Genomic DNA, 21,600 nt, shown 5'->3' on the forward strand with positions numbered 1-21,600 from the left:
GGGAGCGTGACTGACTCAGCAGAAGATCGATCCCCTGGTTGATAAGAACAACAACAACAACAGCAGCAGCAGCAGCATCAACAACCAACAAGAACAAACAATAGTTACGTGTATACATGTGTAACCATCCACTACACATAGTTACTTGCCTGTCTAGTCAAGGCACAGAACTCAGACTCCTTACAGAGTACCTCAATGCTCACATTGCTACTCTGTAGCAAACTCCCTATCAACCCCGGCCCCTGAGTCGGTGATAAGACAAACGGACTTTCCTTCTCCCGATGCATACTGATAGCCGCAACGTCATCTAAACGCAGCTCGGCGTTCAGCAACAACCCTCCTTTTTGTGACATCGGTGATGACTGGACCGAAAAAACCTACTTGAAAGGCTCCATTGGTCGACTACTTGCTTATTGAACGAGGAATATCCTTGCAGTTTCCAATTTTCAACCATAGAATGGCTTCAGGGGAGTCGACCCGATCTAGGGTCACGCCGTACTTGGTCTATCTCGTGTTCATAACCACCCTAGGACCGCTGCAATTCGGATATCACCTGGTAGGCATCGGGAGCCATTTCATCTTTCCATCTAACTTTCTTTGCTGACTTGAAGACCCGTCAAGGCTGAATTAAACGCACCTCAAGCCGTCATCACTTGCGAGCAGAAGAGCATTCACTCCACTACAAGTGCAGCTTCACTTCCGCAATGCATCCCTATGAACCCGTCCCAGTTCGGCCTGGTATCCTCGATTTACACCCTTGGTGGCCTAGTCGGAGCTCTGCTGGCAGGGCCAGTATCCACCAAACACGGTCGTTTATCCACCCTCCGCGCTACGACTATCTTTCATATCTTAGGTCCCGTAGCTGAGACCTTCGCATCCAACATACCGTTGCTGAGTCTGGGCCGCTTCCTATCAGGAGTCGGATCCGGGGCTGCTATTGTTGTTGGTCCAATTTATGTTTCCGAAATAGCCCCTCCTGCCGCAAGGGGCTTCTTCGGCGGCTTCACGCAAGTCATGACGAACGTCGGGATTCTGCTCACACAAACGCTGGGATACTTCTTGAGTTACGGAAATGTGTGGAGGGTCGTTCTTGCCGTCGCCGGCTTCATCGGGGCTCTGCAGCTTCTGGGACTCTTTCTGGTCCCGGAGAGTCCCACCTGGCTTGCGGAGCATCAGAAGGGCAGCTTGGCTAGGAAGGTACTTCAGCGTCTACGCGGGAAGGATGCTGATATTGAAGAGGAGGTCAAAAGCTGGTCCAGTTCCTCCGTTGATGCTGCAGATGGCTCGGGAGAGGAGCAGTCGCTGCTGACACCACCATCGAGCAATATGCCACCGACGCAGCCACCAGTCACCATCCTCAGAGCCGTCACAGATTCTTACTATCGACCAGCTATTGTTGCCGTCGTTGGTGTCATGATTGCCCAGCAATTCACGGGGATCAACAGCATCATCATGTACAGCGTCTCGCTTCTACAGAGCATCCTTCCTACTACCGCAGCCCTACTGGCAGTGGCCATCTCGGGCATCAACTTGGTCATCACACTTGCCTGCACTCCTTTGCCCGACAAGATCGGGCGTAAGAAATGCCTTCTGCTTAGCATCAGCGGCATGGGGGTAAACTCCTTGCTCTTAGCTCTGGGTATATACACCAGCCAGAAAGCCTTGTCTGCAATCGCTGTGCTACTGTTTGTGGCCTGCTTTGCTGTCGGTGTCGGTCCTGTGCCTTTTATCCTTGCGTCTGAGCTGGTTGGTCCGGAGGCTGTGGGCGCCGCACAGAGCTGGGCGCTTGCGGCCAATTGGATTGCGACATTCATTGTGGCGCAATTCTTCCCTGTCTTGAACCAGGCTCTGGATCGAGGCAGGATATACTGGGTCTTTGCTGCTATGGCCTGTCTTTTCGGAGCGTTCATTTACTGGCGGGTTCCTGAAACCAAGGGCAAAACCAGCTCCGATGAGGTTTGGGGCAGGGTTGATCGACGGAGAAGAGACTAAACCGACCTATTGCAGAAACGCTATTGTTGGCTCATAGTCTTGGATGGGTTAAAGGCGGGATACAGATAGGAAAGGACTTCAATCGACTTGCCTGAAGGGCAGACAGATTTAGCCCCACGGCATCCAGCGTTTGCACTTGCTAAGCTCCAGTACCCTCATAGTCTAAATCGAGTAGTATCTCTTCGAACAGAGCTGTCAATGCGAAAGCTCGCATACAGCCACAGCTTATGTGTCACTCTTGGCATTAAGGGGTGCGCTTGACTGCAATAACGATTGGCGAAGCCTGATTACGATCAGCACTATGGCGGTCCAGCAGCATCTCGCTCAAAGGACTGCTTACATGTGCTGAGAACATGTATTTTCTTGAGGTTGAGGCTTCAGCCCCTATTTTTCGTTGGGATGTTGGTTACAGGTTGGCATAAAGTTGTGTCCAACCTGACAGACATTTACAGGGGAAGATCGCGTCTCAGGTCTGAAACACAAAAGGTTGGCTGAGCTCATATTCCTCTCTGGCCCGAATCAAGAAAAATGCAAATTGATCGCCAAGATTCAAAGGTAAGCAGCCTAAGGCCCGGAGGTTTATAATATCTCAACCGCCAGAATGCTTCCACACTGTACCTACCAGTCTATAGGGCTGGATGATTGGGACGGAGGCTTGTCTGCATTGCGACGGTGGTAAGTTACGAGACGCTGTTGTACGGAGGCCGCGGAATGGCCCGTTGGTCAGCGGGCGCCCCTCCTTTACACTATAACTATACTACCGTATTATGGTAGACTATATTTCAAAGCAAAGAGAGAATATCGTCCAATCCAAGATTGCGATTTCTCATCCCAACAACTCCCTTCCAGCCCTTCCGCCGGTTCCTACTGGAGCCTTTTTGACACTCGAAGTGGGGACACGATCGCTCAGCCCTGCTTCAGGGAATCAGGGGACTTTGACTGCTGCTTAGGCAAGCCAAGGATGGAATCCATTACGGAGTCTTCCATGGGATCCTGATTCTGATCCCCGAGGGGTTTTATTCTGGGAAGATGTCTATCCAGGCAGCAAGAAACCCATAGACATCCACAAAGTAGGACAATCGGCTGTCCCGTGGAAGCACTCGCAGGCAGACCTTTTCCCTTCCTTCAATTCCTTCTCATTCTCCTACAGTTGATGCAGCAGAAAGGATGGCAGATGCGTTCGGTAGGGGAGAACAGGAAAAGAATTCCCGCAGCATGAACCGGTACCATATTTAGGAAGATAACCTCCCATTGTAGTTGGGGATGTGATGTAGAGCGACTCATTTGGACTAGGCAGCCACAATCACTGATCACTCGACTGCGTTGAGTGGTGGAGATGAGACTAACTTCTCGGACCTGACGTCGTTCTCTCTCTACCAAGATTAGCCAGTTTAGGGGGACAAATGCTTTGCATAAGTGCGATAAATGCATCTAGCTGCATTATCATTCATGGAAGAAGAGAACGAAGAGTGAATTCTAGGGGTGAGGTTGGGGTGGGGGAGAGAAAAGCAGGGCCACAACTAACTTTACTTCTTATTTCCGCTCTCCGAAGTAGTCCTGCGTTGCCGAGGATAAGAAGAAGAATAAATAAAATGAATCAATCAATGAGACTCAATCACTAAATCGGCTAGTTGGCTAAATGTCAACTTGTCATTTCCTCGAGTACTCGGTACTTTGTACTTGTTTTCATTACTTTTTAGATTATTTTTTCTTTTTCCTCTCCTCCGTATTCCGGCAATGTCCTCCTAGTCGATCGAGGCCACCCCACTTCATATACGAGAGAGGACAGTCTGGTCTATCTAGTCCATTATCTATCTAGACTGTCCGTCTGGCTTGTTGTTCCTTTTTCTCCGTGCTTCGATGGAGGCCATACACTAAAGAAATAAAGTCTATGCGCAACCCACTCGGTCTCACCCACTCAGCCGCGCAGTCAACTTTCCCATTCACGTTCACGTCCACGTCCACGTCCACGTCCACGTCCACGTCCACGTCCCCCCATCCTTCCACACAACTCTTCCACCATTCAACAATCACTGTCTGTGTTTTCCTCGCCATGCTCCTGATCTCCCATATCTAAAGGGTGTCAATCGCAAGGTGCGTATACCTACCTCTGCCCCAAGCTCATTGCAGTGCGTTGCGACCGTGCTGGTTTGCTCGTGGGATTGCTGGGTCGCCCGGAGCCACCAGATCTTCCTAAGATCGCCCGGCACTCAACCTTGACAGGCAACCACCGCGACCAACTCTCCGTCATTGTGACTGGGGAGCTCCTCCTCCTGTTCCCTTCTCCAGATGCTGATTAGCCCCCTTCAAGGCAATTTCCCCTAATATCCCTGTTTGCTCACGAACGCGTCCCTAAATAATCCCACTCTCCGATCATTTTCCCGTCCTCAGTATCGACGCGACGTCACCTCCCCGGCTCCGTCTGGCCTGTCTTCTTCCCCTCCCCGCACTTTCCGACGGTCCATCATCATGGTGCGCTTACCGTTGCCACAACGGCTCAGCACTCATTTGAGCTCAAAAAGCACCAATACCACTCCCGGTCAAAGCAGAAGTACCAGTCCCATGAGAATGTCTGACACGAAGCCCTTGATCCTCAAGGTCTCCGTTCTTCGGGTGAGTCCGCACTTCCCAGATTCGCGGAGCCGCTCGGAAGTCCCGCCCGCATTCCTCGACATTACTGACTGCTGGGTTGTACTAGGGGAGGAATCTAGCAGCTAAGGACAGAGGAGGAACCAGCGACCCGGTATGGCATAAAACCTATTCCAGCTATTGAACCAGCTGATCGCTTGCTAACGAGCCACCTTGTTGTTCAGTACATGATAGTCACACTTGGAGAGGCCCGACAGTCAACACCCACGATACCAAAGACCCTGAACCCAGAATGGAACGTCACGTTTGAGATGCCCGTGGTCGGCGTACCACTATTGGAGTGCATCTGTTGGGATCATGATCGGTTCGGCAAAGACTATATGGGCGAATTCGACATTGCCCTCGAGGAGATATTCAGCCGCGGCGAGGTCCATCAACAGGTACATTTTCCCGGAACGCGACTGACCTGGACGTGCGAGTTGACATGATGCCTGCAGCCAACCTGGTACACTCTTCGCTCGAAACGAAAGTCTTCGAAGAAGAAGGACAGTATCATCTCTGGGGAAATCCTGCTGCAGTTCTCTCTCATCGATCCGGCAAACCCCAATGCCCCTGCGGAAGAAGTCTATCAAAAATTCAGAACCCTGGTATGTGCTGGGGACGACGAAGATGAGTTCCCGCAGGTACCTTCGTTTTCACCAGAGGATGTCGACAGAGATGAAGAAACGTCGGATGAGACGGACGACCCCACCAAACCAGAGATCGTGGAAAAGCGAAGAAGGAGGCTGCGCCTTAAACGTCTGAAACGGAAATCTTTGGCAGCAAGAGCCTACCAGTTTTCCGGTATAGGAAATGGAGTGCAAGGTATCGTGTTCATGGAGATTGTAAAGGTGACGGACCTCCCGCCCGAACGGAATGGTATGGTTCTCCTCTGCCCATCCTCAAACTCGTCATGGTTGAGCTAATTCTTGATCAAGTGACGCGCACCTCCTTCGACATGGACCCGTTTGTTGTCACCTCACTCGGAAGAAAGACGCTTCGAACACCGGTTGTTCGTCACAATCTTAATCCAGTATACAACGAGAAAATGGTGTTCCAGGTCATGAAGCATGAAACTTCTTATACGATCGGCTTCACCGTCATGGACAGGGACAAGTTCTCTGGCAATGACTTTGTCGCGTCGGCCGGATTTCCATTGCAGACCTTGATCAAATCCGCTCCCAACGCCGATCCTGAGACTGGCTTGTACGATTTATCAAATCAGACTCCTGATCTGACGAGCTCTGAATCGGACATTGCTGCGAGACCAGCTCCGAAGATCTCGGTCAGCCCCTCTCCCTCGACCAGCAGCCTGTCTAGATCACCTAAACTAGGCATGTCACCAAGGGGCTCTTCTACGTCCCTGTCAGGCCAGTCACAGCAGGGAGAATCGACTCTTCTTCCACCTCGGAGTGTCCCGGAAGACACCGAGACTCCCAGCCTCTCAAGCTCTCCTACGCTAGCTAACTTTACCGTCTCCCCGCTTGAGGCTGATAGCGAAGGGCTTCGAGTTTATCGCATCCCACTCAGTTTGAAGAATAAGGACAGATGGGAAGACAAGCATTCGCCTGAACTCATTGTCAAGGCCAAATATATGCCGTATCGTGCCCTGCGCCAGCAATTCTGGAGACTCATGCTCAAACAATACGATGCAGACGATAGCGGTCGTATTGACAAGGTTGAACTGACTACCATGCTTGACACTCTTGGTTCCACCTTGAAGGAGTCCACAATTGACAGTTTTTTCGAGCGTTTCAGTCTGGAAAATCAACCCAGCGAAACAATGGATCTGACCTTTGATCAAGCCGTGATCTGCCTAGAAGATACCCTTCAGGCACTCCAAAAAGACCCGAGACTGGCAGGCAGAAAGGTTTCACCCACATCATCATCGATCAGCCAGGATAGTGAGGAACAGTCGAGCGGTGATGATGAGCTCATTGCAGGGCTTAACGCTGGCCTGCCAGCCAACCATGACCCTCAGACTACACATATTCCTACCATACCCACCGAAGAGCAGCCGGGCTTGGTTGAGGAAGACCTTCAACCTGACGATTTGGGAGATGAACGCGGTGTGGAGCACGTCATTGAGCTTCGAGAATGCCCCCTCTGCCATCAACCGCGGCTCTCTTCTCGTTCCGATGCCGACATCATCACGCACATTGCCACATGCGCAAGCCGGGACTGGAGGCAGGTGGACAACCTCGTCATGGGAGGCTTCGTGACCTCCAGCCAGGCGCAGCGCAAATGGTACACCAAAGTCATCACGAAGATTGGTTATGGTGGCTACAAGCTGGGAGCCAACTCGGCCAATATCCTTGTCCAGGACCGAATTACTGGGCAAATCAATGAGGAGCGCATGAGTGTCTATGTCCGATTGGGTATCCGATTGCTGTACAAGGGTCTTAAGAGCAGAGAAATGGAAAAGAAGAGAAGTATGTCTCATTACCTGAGATAAGGTTGTTGTTCAAAAGATCTCGCTAACCATGGTTATAGTTCGCAAAATCTTGAAGTCTATGAGTATCAAGCAGGGCAAGAAGTACGATGATCCTGCGTCTGCCAGTCAGATCCGGGACTTCATCAACTTCCACCAACTTGATATGTCCGAAGTCTTGTTGCCCATCGAGAAGTTTAATAACTTTAACGAGTTCTTCTACCGTGCACTGAAACCCGGTGCCCGGCCCTGCTCAGCGCCGGACGAGCCCAGAGTTGTTGTGTCACCTGCTGATTGTCGAGCGGTTGTATTCGACCGTATGGATGAAGCGACTAATATCTGGGTTAAAGGTCGAGAATTCTCTATCGAACGCCTCCTCGGCGATGCTTACCCCGAAGATGTGAAGCGCTACAAGAATGGAGCACTGGGTGTTTTCCGTCTTGCTCCCCAAGATTATCATCGCTTCCATATCCCCGTGGACGGAGTTATGGGTACCCCCAAGACTATTGAGGGTGAGTACTACACGGTCAATCCCATGGCGATCCGCTCTGCTCTCGACGTGTATGGCGAGAACGTGAGAGTTCTCGTGCCAATTGATTCCGCGGCTCATGGCCGTGTCATGGTGGTCTGTGTTGGAGCCATGATGGTTGGAAGCACAGTCATTACACGAAAGGCTGGGGAGCAGGTTTCACGGGCCGAAGAGCTCGGTTACTTTAAATTTGGAGGAAGTACCATTCTTTTGCTCTTTGAGGAGGGGTCGATTAATTTCGACAGTGACTTGGTGGACAACTCGAAGGGGCCCTTGGAAACTTTGGTAAGACAACCACTTACTGCTCCTTACGCATGATTCTTAAGCTAACACGGCCTTTCCTCAAAAATAGATCCGGGTCGGCATGTCTGTGGGTCATCGTCCCGATATTCCTCAGTTCGAACCGGACATGCCCAAGAAATCCGAGGATATCTCTCTTGAGGAGATGCAGTCTGCGAAGCGTCGGATTGAAGGCAGTCTGGCCCCGCCTACTGAAGATGTCCCTGCTCTCCCGTAGACTATGTTCTGCATTGTAATCTTGTTACATATGCTCTGTATTCTTGCAGCCTTTTTTGCCAAGCGGGGTATATTGCTTTATTTTTTTTTTCTTATTCTTTCGGGCGTTGACAGGTACGCTTAGAGGCCCGGAGCCTGCATAGCGATTGAGAAACTCATTTTGTAAAAAAGATTATAAGTATGAGGTGTGATGGGCATGGCTGAGTGTTGAAAAGTGGGTGGACTGTACATAGTCTTGATACAAGAATATAGGTAATTATGCCAGATGTGAATGAATTCGTTTATATATACCAAAATCCTGGCATTTGGTGCTTCTCACCAAGTCATAGTAGCAATCGAGTTGGCGGGACAAGCTGGAAGTTGTCATCCTGAAAAGGACTAGCGCCTTCTCCCCACGCGCCACGACCAAAACAACCGCGTGCCTGCGGCGACCGACCGACCGACCAAGGCCAAACCCCCCCCCCCAATCGTCATCCCCACGCCAGCATCAGAGTTCCGTCTGCGCAAGGAGCGGGATTCCATCGCGATAGCTCTGCCGGACGCCGAGGGAGAGCTGACTACTCGTCCGAGAAATTGCCTACGAGCGCGACCTGCCCCGGGACAATCTGTGCGGGTGGTGGTTCGCGCGCAACCCGCATCGACAACACACGTCTCTCGGACAACAAACCTTCTCAACCCGACCCCCTCTCATTCAATCCACCTACGCCATCAACAATACAGATTCCACTGATTGGCCTTGTCGATTTGCGACCGTGCGATATACCAGCCGGGCCTTACACCCAAAGACGACCGACGAGCCAGCCGGAGGAAAGGAAAACGCAGCATCCGACGACCCAAACCCGCCCGCCCTCGACAACTTCGATTCCAGACTTCGCTTTCGTCGGTGATTGACATCGGCGCTATCTTGTTGAAAGAATACAAATAGCTTGGTGACCGGCCCTCAATTGATCGACTCGAATCGCATCTGCTGTCGGAGTGAGGAGAATCCGTTACGACATCGCGGAATAATCATCTTTTTTTCCTCATTCTCATTCGACATTCAACGTACGCAAAACTTTTCCGACTTGGACGTGGCCTGCGCTCCCACTGGATGCGCTACAATTTCCGACGAGGTTGCGTTATCTTAGATGTGAAAAGATCCGATTGAGCGACCGGACGTGCGAAAACTCCGACCAGGAACGAAGGCCAATTGACTCGACATCGAACATCCTCACCCCCTTTTGTCGGTCCCTGACATGACCATCACTGTTCTGGCGACGCCCACCACCACCACCACTACAGCTAAGACGAAGCGTCGTGGACCGTTACTGGCTATCGATATGGCTACGTCCCAGGCGCAGGCGCGTCCTGCCGCGCCTGGAAGAGGCGGGGGCAGACGATCGAGTCGGCGGCTGAGTAAACAGGATAAAGGCGAGGAGAATGCGAGTGCGACTGCGAATGGTACAGGTGCTGGGGAGAAGAAGAGGAAGTTAGGTGAGTGGCTTTGCTTGTTTGGATGGATTGAGATTTTCCTCGGTTTGAGGATGTGGGTGGCTTTGAAAGACAGCGATTCTTGTCGGGTTTTCTGGATGGTTTGGTCGGGACGTGCTAATTTTCATTTTTTCCCGTGCGTAGTGCCTGTTGATGAGGAAGAAGACGATGGTTTCCAATTTACGCGCATCGCGACAAAGAAGCCCAGACCGTCGACAGAAAAAAATCAACCCACGATTCTGTCGGCAAATTCGCATCTGAATACAGCGCCGCAGCCATCTCCGAGAAGGGGTCGACCACCGAAGAAGAAGGTGGTGGAGGAGAAGGTGGAGCCTGCTGCGGTTGCGACAGAGACTACTACGGATACCACGAAAACGAGACGAAAAACGAAGCCGAGCGAGGGAACGAGCAAGAGGACAACCCGGGGAGCCGCAAAGGCGAAGGAGAGCCAGCCTGAGCCTGAACCCGAGCCTCAACCGGAACCGGAGCAAGAACCGGAGTCGCAACCTCCAGCCCAGGCACAGCCTGAGCCACAGCCAGAACGTGCGAAACGCTCGACGCGAAAACGAGATCAGGGGGAAACGGTTCCCTTGGAGAAGAAGCGGAGGAAAGGCCGACCTAGTAATTCTAGGAAGGAGGAACAGCAGAAACAACAACAGCAGCAGCCGACGCCGCAGCCGGAATTAGAGCCTCAACAACAACGACAACAACCACCACGACGAGCGTCGCTTCGCAATGGATACGTGTCTCCAGGGCCGCCGCAGGCTGGCACGGCCACGATTTCATTGCCGTTGGCCGACACGCCGGTCATACAAAGAAATCGGGAGATGCGAGGGAAGAAGTCCGTGAAGGGGAACAATCGGCGGAGTAGTCTGGGGATGCGAGGTCGGCGAGCGAGTTCGCTGATCGACTCGGGGGCGTCCAACGGTGGGTTTTATTGATCCGCAGGTGATTCCATGGCACGAGTGGCTGACGGGGATAATTCAGCGTTACCACATAAGAAGGTTAACACGGCGGATTTCTATAAGCATATTGCCGCAGACTTAACGGAGCCGCGTCGAATGCGGCAGCTTTTGATCTGGTGTGGTACGCGAGCCATAGGCGATAAGCCTTCTGGGTCGCGCTCAGAGGATGAGAGCGCTCGGCTAGCGGGTAAGTGCACCTTTCCTGGGATTGCGATGCACATGCTAAGACAACCTAGCACGTGTTATACAGGAGGAGCTCCTCAAAGACTTTGAGTCGAACTCCACACTCTCTAATTGGTTCGAACGGGAAGAGCTGGATCCTCCCGCGGTGGTGGTCAAGAAGGAGAACCCGAAGAACATCCAGAATGCGGACAAGATCAAGGAATTGGAGGACTTAATACAGAAGTACGTCTCGCTTTAGGGGCTCTGTGTTGGCCAGACTGCTCACGTTTGACAACAGGCTACAGAAAGAGCGGCATGCTCTCAATGCTCTGTTACGGCCGCCGGATATTCCCCGTATCAAAAAACAACCGCTCGAGACAGATCCCAGCCAACCTTCACAACTATCATTATCCAGGCCTGACCAGCCGATCGATTTATCGGTACTAGACCCGTCTCAGCGGAGGATATATGCCCAGATCGACCCGGAGACGGTCAAGCAACAAGAACAACCACCTCAACCACAACCACCACAGCCGACAGACGGCGAGCCCATGGACACCGACCCGCCATCAGCAGCAGCAGCAAGATCAACAACCTCCGCAACAGATACTTTCCTCTCTCCAATGTCCCCAACCACCATTTCCACCCGCCTCTCCCGCGTAACCAGCACCCTCGCCCCGACGCTGGACTCTCTCGCCGCCGGCATCCACAACCTCGAACTGTACCGCTCGACCTCGGACGCCGTCTCCTCGCAGGTCCTGCGCATCTGCGCCGAGCGCCTCGAAGCCCGCGACGCCCGCAACAGCATCCGCCGCCTGGCCAGCACCGACTCGGCGACCGACCACAAGGACCTCAGTCTCCGGCCCCGGCCCAAGGAAGACCTAGGTGTGATACTGGGGGCGTTGAGCCGGGTAGAGCGACGAGCGTGATATGTATGGTTTGCGTACGATACGAGCGAATGGATTGCAAATATTCTGCCAGCATTTTTAAGAGGGGTTTCACTTTCTCGCTCGGTTTTTTCCTTTCTCGCTTCTGGTAAATCTGAATTCTAATACCAATACCTTTACTTGCTACTGCTGTTGCTGCTGCTGCTGCTGGTGGGGGCTGGACCCGGTGTAAGCCCTTTTTTCCCTTGTTGTTTGTCTTTGATTTCTCGGGTTCGTTTGGCGGGTTTGATTTTGTTTTCGTGGGTGTCATGATGGAACGGGATGGGATGGAATGGGTTGAGCTGGGTTGATTCGATTTGAAGCACTAGCACTAGCACTAGCAATGGAGCTTGGAGAGTGAAGTGATTGATTTCTGGGGTTTCTTTGATACTTGGCGAGTGGGTGGGTGGGCAGTAGATTAACTCGAATGAGCCATACCTAGGTAGGTACTCGGCTCTATTTCCCACAGATCGCTCTATTCTAGCACAATCAATGCAGTAACAGGATCCACAGCTGTCAGCAAACATGACCAAGCAAGAGCTAACACAACCATATCCTGCGGAAGTAAACACTGCATGTAAGAAGAATTCGCTGGTGCTGAAAGTGCCCTGCCCCGCTAGCAAAACAAAGATATATCCCCACCCCGCAAACCTCGGCCCCCAGTAGCAAGTAAGTTGGCGTCAGACCCGGGTACCATACCCTTGCAGTAGCTAGCTATCCTTTACATTACACCGTGGTAACTGAATGAATGCATCATCGTGCAGAAGCTACGCTACGCTACGCCAGAAACCCCGCGGTTGGGGTGGGTTGTTTCTGCTCGCTTTTGTTGCGGGGTACAGTACGGGATGGAGGTAGATGTACTGGACAGTGTGCGATTTCGGGGACGTGATGCGGACGGACGGGGACGGGTGTGGGTGTGACGCTTGGTTTCGTTCTACTGTGCTTGGATACCATACCTTAGGGGGACACGGGGGGTGTTCAGGTTGTTGTTTGGGTTGGGGGGCTGGGGTGATGGTGTTTGTATTGTTGTTGTTGTTGTTATTGTTGTTGCTGCTGCTGCTATTGTTCTTGTTGACACTCTACTGCGTGAGATTCGATCGGGGTATTTTGGAGGGACGAGAGAGAGGGAAATCGAAGATGTTCTACTGGATTCGAGGCAAAAGCGTTGGGATTCAAGGTTTCATGTGATGTCTGTTGTGGTGACGGGGAGCTAGCTATCTATGAGATGAGATTGGGGAGGTTTGGATAATGTCTTGCGTTGCAGAGGTGAACGGCGCTGGTCTGGAGCACTTCTAGCGAGGCGGTTCTAAGACATGGGCAGAGAAGGTTTGCAACCTGTTCAGATGATCACACTCGCTGATAGCTACGAAGCTCTAGAGGGGCCGATTCTGGCCGCTGCAGAATCTGGAAAGAGGGTTCAAGACAGTCGATATGCTTTTGACTCACGAGAATTGACTACACTGAATGTCATGCGAGTGGGGAGTGGTGGAGGAGTCAATGGTGGCGAATGGAGTCAATTGACTTGCTGCCATCGATAATAAGCTTACCTCCCTTATCATACTGTGATTGTACAGGGGTTTGGCTGGCCTCTGCTTGGTGAAGGTCTTGTCACACCGAGCTAGATGGTCTCTGTCTCAGTATAAAGACTCACCTAGAACCTATTCTGGACTCTATATCGACCCACAGGCTGGAAGCTAATCCCTGCGCGCAAAATGCCCATATCCCTGTCCCAGGCGCAATCATGATGAATTATATTCTCTTCAACAGTAAACTCGCCATGTCTCAGAGCGCCTCCAGAAGATGGCCAACGTCACCCCAATTACCTTGACGACGGAATGGTGCGGATTTCGCCACTATCCCTCGCACTGACAATCAGACACAAGCTACCTCCCTGCCTTCCCCACAGTGGCAGCAGCCAGCGCGCAGACCTTCATGACAGGAGACTTACATCCGCCGGCACGGCTGCATTGCCTCCCCGGTGTGACGCATTTCGCTCTCATTCCGGTTTGCAGAATTAAAGATTGGTCCTTGCGCTCATGCAGGTGACACCGCCATCCTCGGCAGCACTGCGCAGCGTCGGACGGGAGGGAAGTCGAACCCGCTCTGGGTTGAACAAGCCCGGTCGCATGAAGCTTGGGACTCTGTCGGGCATGTTGGAATGAATAGGCGATGGCTGCAACATGGATGTAAGTAAGCTCCTAGAGTCGATCTGTCAGTGTAGCTTTAGATAGGCACGCAGCGGACTTACCAGCCACCGTCCGAGCACAGAGGAGATGAGACCAGGTTCGGCTGTGCGCGGTGTGACCTGGCGCCACGCAATCTACCAGATGCGAATACCCACTGACATCATGGATAGGGGCGTCATACAAGCCCAGGGTGCTCGGAAGCAGCTCGACGCAGGTACGGGACAGCAAAGAATGGTGGAAGCGATCAAGCTGGTTCTTCTGAGGGAGCGTGCTCTGCAAATTCTCCCGATAGTGCGGAGCACTAAACAACGAAGATGGGGCAGGGGGTTGTGTGTCGACATCGCTGGGAGTGTTCTATATTTATTTTCGCAGTACGAATGGAATGTCAAGTCCGCACTGGAGCTGGGAGTGGGGCAATGTTCAATCATCCAGTCTAGCTCTGCGCATCCCGACAAGCCAGCTGTTAATCCTCAAGTGCCATTCCAGTTGTCTCAATCGGGTTCCGACCGGGGATCGGCGAAATTATCGCCACGCCGACCGGTAAGCAAGCCTCAAGCAAGGAGTCGAGCCAGAGGCGTCTTTTTAGTTCCAACGTCGAAGCTTGTCTGCAGCCGGCGGATCGGTGTACGTAGGCAAGTGCGAATGTCCCTGAATGCAAGTGATATGAAGAACAGAAGGATGGAAACAGACATGAAGATTCTTGCGACATCTGTATCGGGAACTTTTGTCCTCAACTTGAAGCAAAACCACCAGAGGCACTCGAAAATCGGGGAGTGATGCGGTATGGCCGAATCCGGTGAGCCGCTAAAAGTAGGTATTGTAGATCCCCTGAGTGCACCGTGCATTTGCACTTGTGGATTGCAAAAACCAATACAGAGATGTGATTAGCCCCAGGATCCAGGACCCATTCTGATTGATGATCAGGGGGGAAGAGGGAGGGGGAGGGGGCAAGGATACTCCATGACAGCAAGGGAGATCCAACCATCCAAGGCATTTTCGGAGCCAGGTAGCTAAGTAGCTGGCTGCATGTCGAATATCTTGCAGATCGTCCACTGCTTGAACGCGCGTTTTACCCCACACTCCTTCTTTCACTAGTTAGAGGTGCATGACAATTCCCCTATACCACTTAATTCTGCGATGCAATGAGCTCGAAGAAAGCTTACCCATGGAATCTAACCACAAACAGTATGTGTATACTATGTGTATACTATGTGGGTAGTTCTAGTAGATTTTAGTGGAGGATCCAGGTCCGTGTTAATGTTTGAGAACAATTCGTGGAAGATGACAATTGGAAATAGAAGAATTGCATGGCGGAGAGAGAAGAGGAAGTGACTGAGATTGAGATCGAGATTGAGATTGAGATTGAGATTGAGATTGATTGAAATTGAAGTCTACAGGGACTTCCCAGTCCCGTTCAGGAAGCCGCCCACCGCTGAGTCCTTCAAAATTCCCTCCATTTCCTCCAACCTCTACTTCAACTTCAACTTCACTTCAACATTCCTCCTCTCCATACATCACTCCATCAGTCCCAATATCAATTATCCCCTGTTCTCTCTGTCCCACTCGGTCGCCGCATCGAGTCTCGCCATGTGATAAATTCGAAAGAGGTCTGCAGAAGCTTCGTCATCTGCCATGGATTCTCTCTCCTCCCCCTCTCCTTACTAGAGCCGCTGCCGAGATCCTGCACTACGATGTGATGTGATACTCGACTGAGATGATGGTTGAATGCGGCCCCTAATGCAAGCTCATCCATCCATCCATCATCTGTCAACGATTAAAAATTCATCCGGCTGACGTGGAGGATGGTCGGGAATGGCTCAATGCACTCCTCCCTCATTAAGAACCACGGGCTACTTGTCCAGACCGACCATGGGTCCGATGATGTCCCTGAATGACTGTTGACGGTCCGGTTCGGGCACTAGAAGAAGTAGACGAACGTCGTTGATCTTTAGTTGCGGATGGGGGGATCCTCTTTCCGGACCCAGCAACGGGCCCACATCCCCGGGAGTTTCCAGTTTTGCCTCTCGACCTGTTCAGGAGTGGCAGATAATACAAATAGATGTGAAACCAGAACCCACCGCGCGCATCCATCAACATACCTCTCGATCGGCTCAGCCCCGTCAATCAACTTCTATACTTTCCACAAGAGGTTCCAGAAGGCTGCACCGTGGATCCAGGCGCTTCTGTCGGTGGGGGCCCGAAGAATCGACCACAAACTAGTGGACAGTCTGCCTAGTCTCCACGCGACTCAGATGAAATAGTAGAAGCTAAATACCGATGCAGATTCTCGACTGCACGACTATCTGTGAAAGCAGCCGAAATCCAACGTAGGCCGAGAAAAACACTGTCGTCATCGTTAGAACAGGAGTCTCAGAACTTGTGAGACAATAGCCCATTTAATGAGCTGTCTTGGACTCTTGCAGTCAATTCCCCTCGACGCCGTACATCTGAAGCCGTCCTAGCCAATGTGACTCCTTTATGAGCCACAGTGGTACCGTATCGTGGAGCCCGTGGAACCAGTTCCGTCAATGAATGTGGTCGTGTCCCAGATAGTAGCAAGACCGGCGCGGCCCTGCTCATAGATGCCTGAGCGCAGCTGTAGTCCACGGGGTTGGGTGTCACCCTTTTTGATTTCCTGTGATCGTCTATACCTCTTGACATGCCCGTCGCTTCTTCGATCCGGTTGGTTCCATGCTATCGGACTTTAGGGTTATGGGGCTGCACCTGGCCTGGAGCTGGGACTCTCCCTAGTGCAGCTCAAGAGACTTTCCTTGAATCTGTCTCCTGTTTTTGCTCGACTTATTTTGAATCATGTTTGCCTGGCCCGGAAGACGCTGATCCATTGGTCCGGGACTGTCATGACCTGCAGCGATAATCGATGCAATGATTCATCAGCGTGGCGATGATGCTCCGCAGCTGAAGCTACTGTTGATACAAAACTTTTCCTTCCCCTTTCTCTGACATCTTTTGTCCAGACGTCAAACCCCCAGATTGCGAGAGAGTATCCTGAGTCATTCTACTTCCCACGGCCTTAAAGTCCTTAAATCCTGCTACACAGGGCCAAGGACAGATCGCGCACATCCATTTCTTCATATGATACTCAGTGTGGTTTGAGTTCCGTGATTGGTCCTCCCTTCCTTTATCTGGAGCTCACATATCCCAAGATTCGGCTGCTTTCGTCCATCAGAAGATCGGACGTCTCTGGCACTTGCCTTCCCCACCACCTTGATTATAATACCCTCGAGCTTCATCGTAGCCACGGCTAGTACAGTGCAAGCTCTTATCTATCTCTTCACCCCTCCCCCTTTTTTCCTTCGCCTGCCTCCTCTTTCACCCTGCAACAAGTTCGAATTTTCTCTGGAGGAGTCCTTCAGGCCAGCACAACGAATTGGGATATGCGTCCGTGACGTGCCTTCATTCCTTACGGCGGGCCCTTCATCCCTTCCAAGCACCCTACCGTCGCGACCGCTATCTGCTTTTTGAGGTGGCTTGGATCGCGAAGCCTTGCAACCACCATATCGTCCTGTCTTTGCCCGCCTCATTCCTTCAGCTTGGCATAATCCTCCGAGGTGAGTTTCAGCTCGTAGTTAAGCCCAATTGGTGATGTAACGCGCAGATCTGACATGATTGCTAGGCTACTGAATATAGCTACGGTTTGCTAGCCACGGGGCTGTGCCTTCGAGGGGCTACAAGATCAGATATCGCCTTCAGAACTAGAAATAGTGCATCTCTCAAACAAGGTCCGTGTGCAGAGTACGGGGCACAGAAACCAATAAGTGGAATATTTCGGAAGTACTAAAAAAACCCCAGCAGGGTAACACAGAAAAGTACCAGAAATTCCGCTTGTTCGAGAGGCACTCTGTCCAGTCACGTAAAGCACACGGGAATGGCTGGTGGTTACTTTGATCTCCCTATTTCCTCTTCAAGGCCCCGAAGCCTTACTGATCTGTCCGGAAGGACAGGCAGATCCTCTCAAGGGCCGCGTATATCCTCTCTCTCGATCCCCAATGAGAGGCTTCAAGAGAGTGCAGCGGACCCTAGCGGCGCCCAGGGTAGATTCCGGAATGCTAGAAATCCCAAAACCGCGAATCGCGTCAAATTTACTGTCAGCGAAGCTGGTCTTGGCGACAGTTCTTTCGGATCGACGTCAGAGACCCGGCTTGATGGAAGGGGTTCATCATTGCCCCAAAGACCGTTACCCACAGCTCGCATTCCAGTCGCCGACAAGGTCACTGCCAGCCCCCAATCAGTGCCCTTGATTGATATCAGCCCTGGCTCACCAGTCGGTGTCACGGGCCTAACTATTCACTCAAGGGCTACCTCGCCGGAGATTTATGGTGATGATGAAGTCAGAAATGAGAAGGGGAGAGCTATCCACTCTGCGCAAGAGAGGGCCCAGCGATTGGCCACCTTACTCAGTCGCTCTCCTAATTCTCCTAGGCCAAGCCGTCGGAGCAGTCTGCCGTCATCCATAGACTCGACTCCCTCCGAGGTGGTGCTGCCCGCTGAGCTTGGAGATGAAATTCCCATGATCAGCCTGACCGAGAAAAATTTCGACGACTATTCAGACGACGATGAAGTTGGCCCCCTAAACGGTCGACACTCCACGCGTTCTTCTGAAGCTCACAAACTAGTGCAACAAATGACTCTAAAGGATTTCAACTTTCTGACCCGGCTTCAAGCCCCGTCTCCAGGGTTTCGCTCTGGACAGGTTACTCCCCTCGAAGACAGGGATTCCGAAAACTATGTCGAACGGCCTTCTCAGTATCGGAGTGGGATTCTCTCATCTCTGCTGAAGCTTCACGAGCAATCGGATGGTCACTATTCTATCGGACGTCATGGACGTTCTCGCCGAAGTAGTGCCGGGGAAATCAGTGGTAGAGGGCTGTCTCCTGATCCAAGTTGGAAGTCCCAACGCCCGAGGAAATGGTACGAGAAATCGCCGAGCCAGTCTAGTCTGTCTCTAGCGGGTTCTACCGCCAAGAACTCATCTAGCTCCCCTATCGCGATGCTCAAGCGCTCACGGAGCAGTGGTGCGATACCAGGTGCGCCTAAGCGAATGGGCAAGCCACAGCTTGAGGATGAGATCCGGATTACAGTGCACATCGCTGAGCTTCTCTCGCGGCAACGGTATTGCATTCGCCTCTGTCGGGCTTTGATGAAGTATGGGGCACCAACGCATAGGTTAGAGGAGTATATGAGGATGACGGCACGGGTGTTGGAAATCGACGGCCAGTTTCTCTATTTCCCGGGATGCATGATCATCTCCTTTGACGACGCTGCCACCCATACGACGGAGGTGAAAGTGGTGCGGGCGCCTCAAGGTGTTGACTTGGGCAAGTTGTCCGATGTACACCTTATTTACAAGGAGGTGATACACGACGTGATCGGGGTGGAGGAAGCTATTCAACGGCTGGACGAGATTATGAAGATGAAGAACAAATACCCTGTCTGGCTTCTGATTCTGTTGCATGGCTGTGCTAGCGCCTGCGTTGGCCCCTTTGCATTCAGTGCTCGACCCATCGACATGCCGATCGCGTTTCTGCTTGGATGCCTCTTGGGGACCCTGCAACTTGTGCTATCTCCACGATCAAACCTCTATCAAAACGTCTTCGAGATATCAGCGGCTGTTCTGACTTCCTTTCTGGCACGGGCTTTTGGCAGCATTCGCCATGGAGATGGGCGACTGTTCTGTTTCTCGGCTCTGGCCCAGTCATCAATTGCGTTGATTTTACCAGGCTATATGGTACTGTGTGCCAGTTTGGAACTACAGTCCCGCAGCATTGTGGCCGGCTCCGTCCGCATGGTGTATGCCATCATATACTCTTTATTTCTTGGGTTCGGTATCACAATCGGCACTGCGGTGTACGGTCTTCTCGACGCCGATGCCTCCTCCGAATACACCTGCCCCCCGAGTCCCATTACCAACGAGTACGTGGGGCACTTTCCCTTCGTTATCCTTTTCACATTCTGTCTCGCTGTGATCAACCAAGCGAAGTGGCGACAGATGCCGATGATGCTGGCCATCGCATTTACGGGGTTCGTGACCACCTACTTTGGGACCAAGCGTTTCTCCACCAGCACCCAAGTGTCTAATGCTCTGGGAGCGTTTGTGGTCGGTGTGATGGGGAATCTCTACAGTCGACTGCGACATGGCTTTGCAGCAGCCGCGATGCTGCCTGCGATTTTTGTGTTGGTACCGTCGGGCCTCGCAGCCAGCGGTTCTCTGATCTCGGGTATTGCCGCAGCGGAACAGATCACGACGGTGCCGTCTCCGTACTCCCCAGTGTCCAACGGAACACAGGGCTTCGTTGATGCGGCCCAGAACATGACCAAGCCCGAGTATGACACCCAGTCCCACGGAATCGTTCTGGACATCGGGTATGGCATGATCCAGGTGGCAGTAGGCTTCACCGTCGGTCTATTTTTGGCTGCTTTGGTCGTTTACCCATTGGGTAAGAAGCGAAGCGGACTCTTCAGTTTCTAAAGAGCTTGCAAAGTTCGTGACATCCATCCTATTTATACCGCGCTCTTTCGCACCTATATACGTGGAGCGTACGCTTTGTTTTTCTTCTGTGTTCCTGTCTAGCATTGCCGTCACGAAGCGAGTCTGTCGAGTTGTTTCAGCGTGAACTGTTTGGAGTGATATCTTGCTTGATCCTATCTATATAGTGTTGGCTCCGACCACCCTCTCTTTTCTCCATGCCCTGTGATTTCCTATCCTGCTGTTTCTGAGATTCTTGCACATGTCGATAAACTCACTCTTTGGTTTTCCTTTCTTTTCTTGTTACAGTCTGTGTCTGTGATTCACTCTGGGTAGTACTTAGCAATGATGAGATTATACATGAGCGGCAGTCTCTAGTCTTGATTTTTACTACGGTAATACCTCGTCTCAATCGCGCTTGACGTTTACCTTGATCCCCAAACCGGCCTAGATCTTATCAGTATTCGTACCTAGTCTAATTATAGATGTAAGATCTTCCCTCCTGTCGGGACACTGAAGCCACGAGCTGCATACCGTTGGGATGCCCTCTTCTGACTCTCTAGAAGTAGACCAGCGGCTTCTCATCCCACCAACATAACATGCAAGTATCCCTGCGTCCAGCGGGAGAAGATCGCTCCTGCCATCTCGAGGGGGGGGGGGGGGGGGGGGGGGGGGGTGGCGCAACGCTCTCCTTCCTTCACCTCTCCCTCCCTACCTCCCGTGGACTACTCAAGTAAGAAGAAAGGAAGGAAGGTCACTAGGTAGGTACCTAGTCTACCCCGTACTCTGTGATTCCAGTAATCACCATCGCCAACCACTACCGTGTACAGTATAGAGATAGTGCGCACGAACATCGAACCTCATCCCGCCCCGATGCCTGGATCTATGCCCAGGAACACGCAACGCAAAGCAGGGATTTGCGGTACGAACCAAGTAAGTAAGCAGTAAAGGTCATGTCACCCATACGAACAAAGCAAGTATGACCGACTCGATCAATGCCCCCCTCCCACCACGTTGCCAACAAAAGAAAGAAAGGGATAGGGCCCAAGGAGGAGGAGGAGGAGGAGGAGGAAGTACCGAATACTGCTCGACCAAACCAAGTATTATGGCAGAGTATCCATGATCATTCGTCAGCCGTTATCCCGAAACACCCAAGTAAGCTGGCTGCCAGGCTGGCTCGGCTATAGGCTCGGCGATAGGCTAGAAAGGTCAGTTTGAATCAGACCCTGAAACCGGGCGGCCGGTCTTCGTACTCATGACACTTCCGGCAGGAGCATGAACATGAACTAGCACGGTACGGTGTGTGGATTC

The 21,600-nt window shown here is 52.1% G+C and overlaps 4 protein-coding genes across 4 annotated transcripts; all 4 read left to right on the forward strand.

Annotated features, from left to right (window-relative positions):
- The first annotated feature begins 94 nt into the window (after positions 1–94).
- BO66DRAFT_358765 (putative MFS glucose transporter) lies at positions 95–2,145 on the forward strand. The gene is made up of 2 exons (XM_025644951.1): positions 95–556; positions 622–2,145. The coding sequence occupies exons 1-2, from the start codon at positions 458–460 to the stop codon at positions 1,990–1,992; spliced, it is 1,470 nt and encodes a 489-aa protein (XP_025499346.1). The 5' UTR covers positions 95–457; the 3' UTR covers positions 1,993–2,145.
- A 2,227-nt stretch (positions 2,146–4,372) lies between these two features.
- Positions 4,373–8,359, forward strand: BO66DRAFT_395344 (putative phosphatidylserine decarboxylase Psd2). The gene is made up of 7 exons (XM_025648200.1): positions 4,373–4,605; positions 4,691–4,735; positions 4,806–5,021; positions 5,079–5,499; positions 5,559–7,052; positions 7,114–7,865; positions 7,933–8,359. The coding sequence occupies exons 1-7, from the start codon at positions 4,462–4,464 to the stop codon at positions 8,095–8,097; spliced, it is 3,237 nt and encodes a 1,078-aa protein (XP_025499347.1). The 5' UTR covers positions 4,373–4,461; the 3' UTR covers positions 8,098–8,359.
- An 800-nt stretch (positions 8,360–9,159) lies between these two features.
- Positions 9,160–11,754, forward strand: BO66DRAFT_207438 (Mis12-Mtw1 family protein). The gene is made up of 5 exons (XM_025642574.1): positions 9,160–9,569; positions 9,711–10,493; positions 10,554–10,718; positions 10,768–10,936; positions 10,992–11,754. The coding sequence occupies exons 1-5, from the start codon at positions 9,332–9,334 to the stop codon at positions 11,620–11,622; spliced, it is 1,986 nt and encodes a 661-aa protein (XP_025499348.1). The 5' UTR covers positions 9,160–9,331; the 3' UTR covers positions 11,623–11,754.
- Positions 11,755–17,548: 5,794 nt separating this feature from the next.
- BO66DRAFT_461966 (threonine/serine exporter family protein) lies at positions 17,549–20,660 on the forward strand. Its single transcript, XM_025652353.1, has one exon. The coding sequence runs from the start codon at positions 17,692–17,694 to the stop codon at positions 20,290–20,292; it is 2,601 nt and encodes an 866-aa protein (XP_025499349.1). The 5' UTR covers positions 17,549–17,691; the 3' UTR covers positions 20,293–20,660.
- Positions 20,661–21,600: the final 940 nt, after the last annotated feature.

This window comes from Aspergillus aculeatinus (genome assembly GCF_003184765.1).
Source record: "Aspergillus aculeatinus CBS 121060 unplaced genomic scaffold BO66scaffold_62, whole genome shotgun sequence".
NCBI classification, from domain to species: Eukaryota; Fungi; Ascomycota; class Eurotiomycetes; order Eurotiales; family Aspergillaceae; genus Aspergillus; species Aspergillus aculeatinus.

What these genes read in the sequence shown, in the direction of transcription:
- BO66DRAFT_358765 (XM_025644951.1), top strand. Translation starts at nt 458, where the DNA reads ATGGCTTCAGGGGAGTCGACCCGATCTAGGGTCACGCCGTACTTGGTC. An exon ending in TGCAATTCGGATATCACCTG is followed by an intron (nt 557 to 621) that starts GTAGGCATCGGG and finishes AGACCCGTCAAG; the next exon opens with GCTGAATTAAACGCACCTCA.
- BO66DRAFT_395344 (XM_025648200.1), top strand. Translation starts at nt 4,462, where the DNA reads ATGGTGCGCTTACCGTTGCCACAACGGCTCAGCACTCATTTGAGCTCA. An exon ending in GCGGCGAGGTCCATCAACAG is followed by an intron (nt 5,022 to 5,078) that starts GTACATTTTCCC and finishes TGATGCCTGCAG; the next exon opens with CCAACCTGGTACACTCTTCG. An exon ending in AGAAATGGAAAAGAAGAGAA is followed by an intron (nt 7,053 to 7,113) that starts GTATGTCTCATT and finishes CCATGGTTATAG; the next exon opens with TTCGCAAAATCTTGAAGTCT.
- BO66DRAFT_207438 (XM_025642574.1), top strand. Translation starts at nt 9,332, where the DNA reads ATGACCATCACTGTTCTGGCGACGCCCACCACCACCACCACTACAGCT. An exon ending in CGACTCGGGGGCGTCCAACG is followed by an intron (nt 10,494 to 10,553) that starts GTGGGTTTTATT and finishes GGGATAATTCAG; the next exon opens with CGTTACCACATAAGAAGGTT. An exon ending in TGAGAGCGCTCGGCTAGCGG is followed by an intron (nt 10,719 to 10,767) that starts GTAAGTGCACCT and finishes AAGACAACCTAG; the next exon opens with CACGTGTTATACAGGAGGAG.
- BO66DRAFT_461966 (XM_025652353.1), top strand. Translation starts at nt 17,692, where the DNA reads ATGGCTGGTGGTTACTTTGATCTCCCTATTTCCTCTTCAAGGCCCCGA.